The following is a 12,230-nucleotide window of genomic DNA, read 5'->3' on the forward strand; positions in this document are numbered from 1 at the left end:
TGAATATGTTCGTTTTTAGGTGGTATTACACTTTAACTTATGGCTAAGGTCTCCAAGGCATGAATTCAAGTTCATTAAGAAGATTTCGTGGAATATGGCACATTCCGGGGCGCGTCTCTCAAGGTACTTTGTAGCATTACCAACAGATTTAGAGTTATAAATTTTGCACAAGTGTATAGCCAAATTTATGAGCCACCCTCACCTCCTCCCACTCCCCGAAACGTATTGAGTTATGTGTCTCTGGAGAAAGTACTAATTTTTCGCCAGCAGACGGAGCAGAATTTAAGATGGACGCATTGTAATTTAGCAATATGTAGTTTTCTTCGATTTCACAGATTAACTACAATTGCTGACAGTGATGAGACATATTGGGAAAGTTCTAATTCACCCAGTCGGTGTTAACTTCTGCTGATAGGGGAATATCGCTGTATTATTCGCTATCTTCACTGAAAAAGTTTCCTCTCGCAGCATTCCTTATGGCATGATATAACAATGTGCGCTGGGAGTGGGAGAAATCCATATTAAAGATAGAGTTACAAAAGTTACACTCCATTCATATCGATTCGCGAGGAGAATGCAATAATGTCTTGTGACAGTGCAGCGCACAGGATTATTTTTCTCGCTGCGAAGCTCACTTTCTCGAGCTACGATGCGAATGAGAACTTGTTGCGGAACATAATTTGAAAGTTCTCAGCAATAGTGTGGGAAAAGTGAACAAACTCAATTGCTAGTCATCATCGCGTGAACTCTGTTGCATAATTGATGTCTTAATTCAGCCATAATCGCATTTGTGGGGCGCCTATTGTTGCTTGGCGGCGGGTGTAATTTGGGGGCGGTAAAAAGTGAGATGGTGGCAATGAATTTTGGCTGCGTAGGCACTTCCGCAATATTTAGGCAATTTATTTCAGCTGGAATTTTACGATTATCACCCGCGACGCTTTGATGAAAAATGGGGTGCTGTCGAAGGAAGGTGCACACTAAGAGCGCTGCCATTCATATCCGTCGCTCGGCAACAATATTGCCAAATTGAAGTGGATGGTGAGACAGTTTTCTCCTGTCCAATTTTGTAATTGTGACGAGGCGACGTCGCATCTCAGCCACCGGAAGGCACGAATTGAATTGGCGACAGGGAAGTTGCTGGGCAAAATTGTTTTCGATGTGTTAATTGCAAGGCCGCAGGAGATGGGCTCTAGCTCTGGAGCGTCATATGAAAATTGTGGAACCCGAGGGCGAGGGTATTTAGGAATACTACTGGGAATCTGTGGGTGAAAAGGGTGGGTCGCCATTAAGAAGATATTTCGAAGTCTATTACAGAAACCCATTTATTCATCTGCCACAATGAGAGCTTACAGTCCGCAATTGAGGCTCACAAGATTGTTGCTGATGAGTAATTTCAATTGTGTGGAAGGGGATAAGCGTATTATATCGCAGGAACGACATAGACAATTTTGACCTCATCTCAGTATATCACTCGAATGTGCCGCATTTTCGCTTATTGCTCAACATTACGAGGCTATATATTTGGCATTCCACGAACACTGCGTCCTATTAACCGACGTCTTACTTAAGACGAGCGCACTTTTAAAGTCAATTTCCTAGGAAAAGGACAATTGATATATGGTAGAAATGAGTGGCAGAGGGAAATTCAATGAAAACACTCTTCATTTCCACCAGAGAACGCACCAATATGATGATACAAGAAAGTTTTCATTGAAAACACCCTCCGTTTTGAATTAATTCACCTGAAGGGTATTTAAACTTTTGCGGAATACAATTCTGCCCTCACTTAATTTATTACACAGTGGAAAAATATGAACGGAGAAGCTGATAATAAAAGAATTATATCTTTGTACAAGTATTGCATAATGAATTCAAGAAAAATGCTTAATATTTCTGGTACAAAATATAGAATATGATTATATATAATGACCTAATTTAATGAAAAATGCATGAATTTACGACCCTTCCAAGGCAGATTTGAAGAGAGCGTTTAATGTTGAGGAGAAATTCAACTTTTTTTCTCGTTTGGAGTAAATTAAAATTGTAATGAGAGTAAATTAGATCCTTTCTGACTCTATAGGAATGAGTTTTGAAACTGCGAACTTTTGCTTGAATACATGTGAAAAGGTGGGCAGTTGGGAATGCAATTAATTGTAAAAGCTTTGCTATATATGCGGTTTTTTCTCTGCTAAAATTCTGCCTTTGGCAATAAATTTTTCACATACATCATAAATTGAATATTGCTGAACTTTGAAGTTTTCAATAATTAAGCAGTTGATTTTGGAAATAATAAAAAAATATTTTCCAATGCTCTATATTGAATTTTCAATTCGATCCTCTTGATTGTCAGTACGATTGAAAATTTCATAATTAAAAGGATTAAAAAGGAAAAATTTATTGTTTCAATTACGGACAAATATTTGGATTAATTTGCCTTTCGCTGCATAATTACTAACACAAATAATCACGGAAATAATTTGAAATGTTATTCATCCAATTTACTCGTTTTGATTGACCAATTAACACCTAAAGCCATATTGTATGGTTTCTAGAAATTTCCGTTTGATATCGATATTCAAAGTATCTCGTGATCAATCAATGACTTTTCACCATTGATTGGCAATCTTCAATATGTGCTGCAGAACATTGTGTTTGCTTTGCTGCGAGCTTAGTTGGCTCAATGTGAAGTGAGATAAATTGCTGTTCACCGTAAATTCCTTTCAATGGATGCCTTATCAGTTGAAAATTAGAAACTTAATCTCACATTGTTAGTGCGAAACTCGATGGCTTCAGTGCGGCAAATGAATGGGGATAAACATGGTCAAAACGTCTGTTATAATTTATTGGAACTCTGCACAATGGAAAAGTCCTACAACGGTTAAATACGGAAAAGAGGTGGAAGTTTTACACCTAAATTGTTACACGATTTTATAAAAAGAATTCATATGGAAACTTTGTTGCCGGGATTGGCAAAATTCACTGTATTCACAATATAGTAGTTGAGAGTTAAGCTTTATAGTGCTTAGAATGAATACAGAGATGTTTAGAAACCTTTAACTTTACGGTTTCTAGTTCTTACAGGTTTGTATACTGAACTGAAGCAAAAGTACAATTAAAAGCAAGATAGAATCAAATAATTATCTTTTGAAAGCTTGTGTGCATAACAAAGTAATAAAAATCAAATTTTTAGAACAAAAATTAAAGTTTTTTATTTGGTTTATATATTGACTTAATAATTCCTAATGATTTTTAGGAGACTTAAATTCTTTCGTTTTTCATATAATGCAATGAAAAGCTTTCCGTTTATTATGCAAAGTTCTCTGGAATATAATGCTCTTCGAGGATAAAGCTTGCATTTAAAGCTTACTGAGAAAGTGTTGCGAGATGATTCAGAATTAACTGACTTTGCTCGCAATGAGGAGGCATTTAAGAGAGAGTTGGCGCCAAAGTTCAGATTTCAATCCCCTGAGAGTGAAACTGACACACAGAGCTTTAATGTACACAAATGGAGATAATTTGATGCTCATGTACCCGAATGTGGGGTTGGAATAGTGCCCTTGGCTGGGACCCGAGCGAAGGAAGATACATTATTTAGATGGTACATTTATGTTGGGACCGTATTTAGGAGTCAAAAGTCAAATTTATGCGTGCAAACAATAGTGTGGCAGCACAGCAACAGTTTCTTGCCTTCCTTTTTTTCTAGCACAACAACCTCAAGCAAAGTGTCTTCCTCTCTTTCTTGACTGCAGGCGCACGAGACTTAAAAGTTCGCCCATAAATCAGGGGCGATATTTGAAAGTTTTCGCACTATTTTCCCTGAGTGAGTTTACTTTTCTGGCCAAATATTTTATTAAGTTACCAACTTCTGCTCAAACCCTTCTCTCCACATATGTAGTGTAGTGTGTAGTTGGGTTTTGTTAGCATATGCATCAGTTCATCAGCTACAGTGGTGCGCGATATTGTTACTTCGAACGCAGTGGGTGATTTTACACAAATTCGCGCGTGCAGTTTTCGAACGCCACTGTACAGTTTGAGCGTAAATGCTTTGCTGTAGTGGCTTGTGTGCGGTTGGATGTGGATGAGATGGGTGCCACTGGGAGTGATCTTTATTAAATTTGATGGTTCCGAGAGTTGACCTTCTAAAGGGTTGCTCGTGGTTGCGGAAAGTGCCTCTTCTTCAGTGTGAAGCCAAGTGAAGGCGCTGTCCTATGAAACGGAAATATCAACTAAATTGTATGTAATTTTGAGGCGTTTCAAATTGTCCTCCGAGACAGTTCTTCTTGCGCCACAATCCCTGAGTGGGATTTCGTGGTCTCTATATGGCCCCGGATAAAAGTGCTATGAATAACAAATTGGGAGTGACAATAATTTCGCCGTGGAAATAAATAGGACACGTCACCAATATGATTATGTTGAATAATGCAGAGGGATTTTCGAGATTGTACTCGATGCTTTAATACATTTGAGTATATTCTTTCCTTTTTTTCTGCACCCTTTTCTCTTTTGTAATGTAAAATCCATGTTGGAAGAGTGAAATTTTGCGTTAACACGACACGACCGGGTGAAATGGGTGGATTGTGCTGAAGGTGGGTCGTGAAAAGGGGTAAAGTCTACTCAAAAGTTGACACAAAGGCTCTAGGGGAGCTATTTAGTTGGTCTAAAAAAGCTCAAAGTGCTTGTATGGGCGCCATTGACAGTAAATCTGCTGGCGAGGAAGCTTTGCAGGAAAAGCCCTGCAAGTTTCACGTAATTTTTGCGTATCTCTCGATGCAAAGCGGAAAAAAGCTAAATTCAGTTCGATGCAAATTAAAAATCATTTGTTCTGGTAAAACTATTTTACATTTTACGTGTTTTTTGCAATGCCATAAAACTCGGTTTTCATTTAAGTTGGGCAAATAAAATGCCGTCATGCCTTCAATTGGTATTCGTATTCGCTGGCGGAATTCGCTGAAAAATTAATCACCATACAATTTACGCTAGCAACACGGAGAATTGTCCAGTGAATTTTGTAACAAATTAATTGTCATTTTACTCCTCCTCATGCTATACATGTGAATTGCAAATGTATAATTCAACTTTCAACCTGGTAAATATTTGAATATGTGGGAAGTTCCGTATAGTTTTACTTGCTCTTAAGACACTTAAACTATGTGAGATTTTGAAGAGGTTCAGCTTTAGAATGGAATTCAATCTCAACAGTTCGAAAATGGAATGCTTCAGGGCAACACAACACTGGAACTTGCAGAATTGCTCCATATTGCAAGATTGCAGAATGCAGAGGATTGCAGTGAATGTGAATACATTGTGAAAAGGACATAATTGTATTTATTACAATGTGTTGTTGGCCAGTATTTATACTACAACGTTTTCATCTACTTCTGTGTTTGAATGAAGAGTAGAAGCTTTTGATTAGTTAGATAATCTCTGGGAGATCCAAAAATCACTCTGTGTATCATTGATGTTATGAAAGTGAAGCTTTCTATCCTCGTTCCATCTCACAACATAAAGGCATGAATGAAATGTATTTAGAAGCCTTGTGAAATTGAAGCGTGATTCTGTCGACATACAGTGACTGCCGATGAAATAAAGCACATCAATTCGTGGTTATTTGTTTGAGACTGTATTAATGCTAAATCGAAGAGGACGTTTAACCAGGAATTAATATTCTTTAGTAACTCGTCAAAAAATATTATAAAATCACCGTGTTTTTTTTTCATTGACAGTAACTGTATTTAAAGTTATATAAAGTTATATAGAACTGAAATCATAAATCAAAACGCTGTTTATTTCCAGGACAGTTCACTGACATATCGCTCGAATGTTAATCAGCGTGTGCTTGTTATTTGGTACACTTGTTTGCGATGCTATTTTCACGCAATGCTCTCTCTCAATGTAGAATTTTTATGTGCAAATTAACATTTTCATCGGGGGGTGTGATTGTGGGCGGCATTAATATTGCACAGACTTACCAGCTTTAACATTGACGTCAGCGGAGACTATTGAGCCGACGGCATTGGAAGCGATGCATTTGTAGTTGGTCCAGTGGACATCCTGTCGAAATGCCTCGGCCTCGAAGGGTGGGAAGTAGAGCGATCCGTTGGCCAGAATGTGCCTGACCTGCAAAATATGTTGGGCGTTGAGCGTGTCGTGTGACAGCGCGCGGGGGTGTCGTGCAAATTAGCTGTCACGAGCACTTATGACGCATTTGCATGGCTGTACCTTTGGTATCGTTGTGACTAGGTTGCCGTCCTGGTCCAGCCACTCCACGTTCGGCGATGGATTTCCGCTGGCCGTGCAATCGAGGCGACTTCCAGCGCGATTCATGAACTCCAGTCGATGGTTGGGCTCAATCATGAAGCGGGGCCCCTGATTATCATGTAAATTGTTCGCCAGGACGCCCGCTGCAGCTGCACTCGCCGTCCAATCAATGAAAGGATGGAAAATTAATTATTATTTTTATCCCGCTCTCAGTGTGTGTTTGCTTTTTATCACCACAATTTCCACCCTCGGCGGACCTAAAAAATGCAATATGATGAAATTTGTAACTATGTACGAATTTCCGCCATGAGTTTTTCCTTCCGTGCACATGGGGGATGTTTTCAGCGAATGAAATTCCTTTGTGCCAGTGTCGAAAATGTAACTGGGTTACGTAAATGAACATTGCACAGATATCATATTATTATATTATAACGCATTAACGATTTAATTGGATACAGTTCGCTCTAACAACACTGTTCCGGTGTGCAATTTTCCGACATGGGCGTTTGGCTGGATTTGATTTATTCATTTCCTCCTGCTTCACATATGCCAACGATCATCTGGCGCACACACTACAAATATCATGCCATATATTTTCTCCCAAGTGATTAATACCAATTAATTTTCCTTACTCTGCGCCATAGTGCTGGAAAATATGAAACGATAAATGCTGGCTATTGTATCCCCACCGAATTTATCATGAATTTCATTACAATTAATTTCATTTCACGGACATTGAACGTTTTCCTGTAATTAGATCCAAATACAAAAAGGATGGGATTGGGTTTTTAATCACTTTGCTCTGCAATTAGAGGTGCGCGCGGGCTTGAAATAAAACTCCTTTAATTGCATCGTACCAGATTTCCAGCATCCCTGCAATATTCCGCTGTGCACAAGGTGTGGAATTTCATACTTGAGCGAAGCCATAATTGCGAAATAATGATTGAACGGTGTATATTTAAATTTATAGTCAAACCAGCGCCACTAATAGCTGGGTGCCAAAACAAAATCTCGTCGGTGGTGAATTTAAATTGGTTGTTGGCTGTTTCATCGCAATTGCAAAGTTTTAATGGGTCCTCCACACAAATTAAATGTAGCGCGTTCAGTGCCATCCTTATCTGCCTCGCACTCTCTTGAAGTGTGCCAGAAACAGCAGCATCAGTGAAACATTTGCAGACGCCCCAAACCATCATCGCCTCATTGCTGATGATACACTCTCTCGCCGTGGCTCCGGATCGTTTGCACGTAAATAAGGTTTTGTATAGCGCTAAATGACTTTTGTAACTATGCGATAATGACGGTGTATGTCAAAATATTTGTCAGGAAATAACATTGAAGGAGTGACTGAGAGGTGTTGATGAGCATCATCGACGCTTGGCGCGGCAGAAATTTTCATTTTCAACGCGACGCTGTCCAGTACTTCTATCTTGATGTTACGACCACAGTTTTTGATGGACAAAGAATCATCAGCGTTGTGGGAAAATTTTATGTGCGATGTTGACGCTATGCATGATAGAATTCAGCCATCCTTTCACTGATTTCGTTCAGGGCCAGCGAGACGAAACTTCAACTTGATGCGAAGGAAGAAAGATTAGGTATGAAGTATGGTAATTGACTAACGAGATTACTCATGAAATAGGAATCAGACAATGGTTTGAGTTCGTCGACTTCTCAGTGTAAGAATTGCTAACGCTTTGGACCCGTAAAATCATCTTGCCAGGAAATACTTTCAAGATTTCAGAAATAAATCGGAATTTTTCAAAAGTAAACGATGAAAAACACATAGTTTATTATTCAAAGCAAATAATTCAGACTATCAAGAACAAAAAACCGGGGTTTTATCACTGTGTTAGCAAACAAAGTGATGATCTTAACAACAATATAGTGAAGAGAATTGTACGCTCCATGAATTCAGTGTGAAAATGATTTTCCAGCTTGACGAATAAAGGTGAAAGAGTTGACGCCTTCAAGTATAAAAAGTACACCGGCGAGAGTCATAAAGGAAGTTTCATTTCTCTAAAATTAAACTCTGGACCGTCAATTGCAAGTATATAAAGTCTGTGTATGAAAGACAGCATTTCTTGTAAGTACTTTGAACAACAAAAATAACTTTAGCAACAATGGGAAATGTAAGTAATCCTGTCAAAGAGCCTGTCTTATTTTTGGAACGCCGAGTGAATAAAAATGCGCTGCTCTTGTGGATCTCTTCTGCTTCAATTATGTTAAGTAGTCATAAAGCAAATCCTTTCCAGTAAGACATACACAAAAACATATTTACAATGTGAATTTCATGGAAATTTCACAAAATTTCCACTCCACACAATAACTCTCTTTATTAGATAACATATTTGTGCATGTTTGCCGGATGGATGATGCAGATAAAATGCTGGCAAAATAATGTGGTCCATCGTTGCATATTTCTATACAATGGCGCGATGTTGGACCTCTTTCCATTACACACCCCAAAATACGCTCTCGAGCAAGTCCGTGGGCAATTTCGGGTTGTTTTTTGGGGTGTGACTATGGTGAAATTTAGCATAAAATTCCTTCCTATAAATTTCATCCGCCGCCACTCCATTTACTGAATAATGCTATGCAATTAAATGTTTTTGTGTGGGAAATATTTTTCTTGGGAACGCCACAGAATTCTTCTCGCCAGACAGAATGACTTGAGCTGGGCATTCTCGCCGAGACAATAAATATCGTATAACATGCATGAGCTTCCACCAGCGCGCCCTCCTTGGCAAATTTATATTTGGCCCAGAATTTCGGAAAAAGAGACGCAACAATGCAGAAGTGAGATGTGGTGGGTTGAGTTGCATCAACTCAATAAATTCTCATGTGCATCCCGCATGCACATGCTCTTGCGGAGCGACCGAGGGCGGAGGGGCAGGGTTCTGGGTGCGCGAGAATTGCTGAGATCGAAAATTGAGTTGAAGCGTGGTGTGAGAAGAACCCCCGGGGGTTCAATGTGTTTCAATCTTGTACACATCCTCGTTTTTATGCACTCCACACCTCCTCAAGCGCCCCGTGAGCGCCACCCTTGTGTGCCACCCTTGTGCGGGGGGAACAATGAAATTAGATGGCACACACATGGGTCGATTCTACCAATTTATTTTTTAGCCGTAAATTTCTGAGAATCCTCCGCAGGAGAGGAAGAAAAAATATGCTCTCAAACAAATCACAAACACTGAATGTGGAGCATTTCCATGCGAGGAAAAAGAGCGACGAGAAGTGCTGGTATTCCAGCAATTTTGATTGTGACAACGACGTCTCACATTCAGATGAAGGCGGGAATGAAATTCATCTCACAGCCAGAAGGTGATATGACGAGTAGAGGCGAGAAAAAAAATTCATTTACACAAAGAGGGCGAAAATATTTTGATTTAAACGCTTTATAATTGGGCATAGACTTTCGCATTCCACCTACGATACTCGGGGCGCAACGTAAGAACAAAGAAAAAGTGCGCCTCTTGTTGCTCGAACTCGTGCTGTATATTTTTGGGTGTTGCTTGAGATGAAAATCAGAGAAATTCCTTGATTATATCCTTCGGTTTTGACTGTCAAGTTTTCCTAAATCTGCATAAATTCAGAATTCGTGGGGAATTTACATAATTTGGAAGCCAGAAGCGAAGGTGGTCATTTGAATAATTTACTGATATTTGTGGCAGAAACTATGCGGAAAGAGAAAGGGGTGAATTTTGATAAGGATTAATAATATAGAGCCACTTTAAGTATGAGTAAGAAAATCAAGAAGGGCTGATTTTGGAATAGAAGTGAACTCTTATTAGTGTCACATGGATGAAATGCGATTTTAGCTTTGAATCTCGGTGATTTTATATCAAAACACATGACAAACAAGAGTATTTTCTGCGATTTACTCAATAAATCAGATTTGAATTCAAGTTTCTATAGCAAAATGAGGCTGTTTATCTATCTCTTGAGTGAATGTTTGTTTGACTCACTGAAGAACATCCAGAGCCGAAGAGAAGACTTAAGTGCGATCAATTGTAATTTTGAGTGACATAGGCAGAAAGCGTTTGCTTGCTAGAATAATGTTCAATCGAAGGAAGTCTGTCAAGGTGTAAGTTTAATTTGCTTCTGTGCGAAGGAATGAAAGTAACAGAATCTCAGGCACTTTGCAAAGTCACATTAGCTTGGTCAATTTTTTGCCTGAATGTTTGGCTCTTTAGATACATTTTTTCGGGGGTTCTTTGTTAGAAAATATGGTATTTATGTATTGAAGGTGTAATGTTATACGTGTATTCGAGCCCTGGGAGAGTGCGTCACAACAGTATAAAGTTTAAATTATGTGCCTCTTGGGGTGGAAAAAAGGGAGAACATAGAGTCTTCATATTCGTGCCCATTTGCCGTTGCCATTGATGGTCTCTGGTACTTTCCTCCCCAAACAGGGCAGAGGCGGTTTTGTTTATCCAGTCAACCTACATCATTATTTCGCTATATAAGTTGAACAGGCACTCACACTCCCCGCGCTGTCTCACCGGTTTCATGCCGTTCTTGCCATTATATTCCATGCTGTATAGTAGTCCCAATCCCGTCGTAAATATGCGCCCCATAGAGTATTATTCGGAAAAACGCTCGCTCTCTAGCACAGGCTCAAAAGGAGAGCCGCACACAGCAAAAACGTCCATCCACCAATACCAGGGTGGCTGAGAGCGATCTTCTCTCTCTGGTTCTCTCTCTCTCTCTCGGTGGGGGTGAAATCCACTTCCACTTCGATGTCCTCTGTACATGACATTTGAGCCATGTACTGTCAGGGCGCGCACACTACAGCGTGGCTCCATGGGAATTTTATGGGAAATGAGAGCTTTGCAAAAAGCTTATACTAATACGCTGAAATATGTACAATACCACTGAACCTTCCTTGAATTTCCCGGCACACATGCACACACTTTTCATGCTATCCCCACTCAATATTGGATACCGGCGTGCTTTTCCTCTCGCTGAGCGAAGCTAAAGTGTGTGTGAATTTGGGATGAAATCCCTTTTCTAAATATCCTCGGCTAGTATGTATGGCAAGCTGACAGAATAGTAAAACTGATGGCAAATAATACACCTCTTGTGCCCCCATCGCAGCCACATTTGAATGGGCGGCAGCTCATCCTCGGAACTACATAGATATGCAAAGGGGTGAAAATGCTAAACCGCCGCCAACCCCCTGATTTTCCAAAATCAACCCAAACCGAACAATCCCTTTTCCCATGCTTAGAATTCCCAGTCGTTTGTATTTGTGGAAATTGGTTCGGTTTCACGAACTTTTCAATGAGATGCGGACGAATTTAATCCAAATATCGACCCGAAGGGTATTTATACATATACGCTTTGCCATATGCATTATGTAGAGAGTCATAAATACAGAGATTTTCATGCATATGGTGTGCGGAACAATATACCCTGCGGTTTCCAATATCCCTCTCTTTCTCTCGCTCTTTTTATCTGCCGCAACAGAGCTAGGGTTAAAGATACAATATAGACACTCAAATGAACTCTGTATTTGTTTAGATCAAATCCTCCCACTCGATCAGCCGCACACCCGTGGCGATATTATCGATGGATGACTTTTGAATTAGCATCCGAAATACATTGTAAACACTCCAAGCGGTCCGCGCGAGCTTCCGCCACGAAATATTGCTGACAAGTCATGCTGCAAAACACATATTTAATAACACCGCTGAGAGTCAATACCTCTTTCTCATCTTCAACCCCCGAAATCCCATTTGGGAATCCACTCAATATTGGTGACAGAGCTTGAGGGAAAAATATCCAATAAGCTCTCTGAAAAGCTCATTGTAACTGTGCTTGATGGCCAATCACACACTGAATTTGAATTTTTCAATTTATCTCTTCACTGTTACCACATCAATTTTCATGTTTTGATTATAGAGCTAATTAAACGAGTAGGAAAATAATTGGCAAAGAAAAACCACAGGGAAATCAATACTTTGGAGGAG

The 12,230-nt window shown here is 39.7% G+C and overlaps 1 protein-coding gene across 1 annotated transcript in view; it reads right to left on the reverse strand.

The window, feature by feature from the left end:
* The window catches only part of LOC132258502 (cell adhesion molecule Dscam2-like), a 40,651-nt gene that overhangs the window by 24,646 nt on the left and 3,775 nt on the right, over positions 1-12,230 (reverse strand). Inside the window, 2 exon segments of the mRNA XM_059755832.1 lie at positions 5,970-6,117; positions 6,220-6,407. Of these exon segments, the coding sequence (XP_059611815.1) occupies positions 5,970-6,117; positions 6,220-6,407 (336 nt within the window).

The sequence above is a fragment of the Phlebotomus argentipes genome, unplaced genomic scaffold (assembly GCF_947086385.1).
Source record: "Phlebotomus argentipes unplaced genomic scaffold, Phlebotomus argentipes genome assembly scaffold_4, whole genome shotgun sequence".
In the NCBI taxonomy this organism is placed as follows: domain Eukaryota; kingdom Metazoa; phylum Arthropoda; class Insecta; order Diptera; family Psychodidae; genus Phlebotomus; species Phlebotomus argentipes.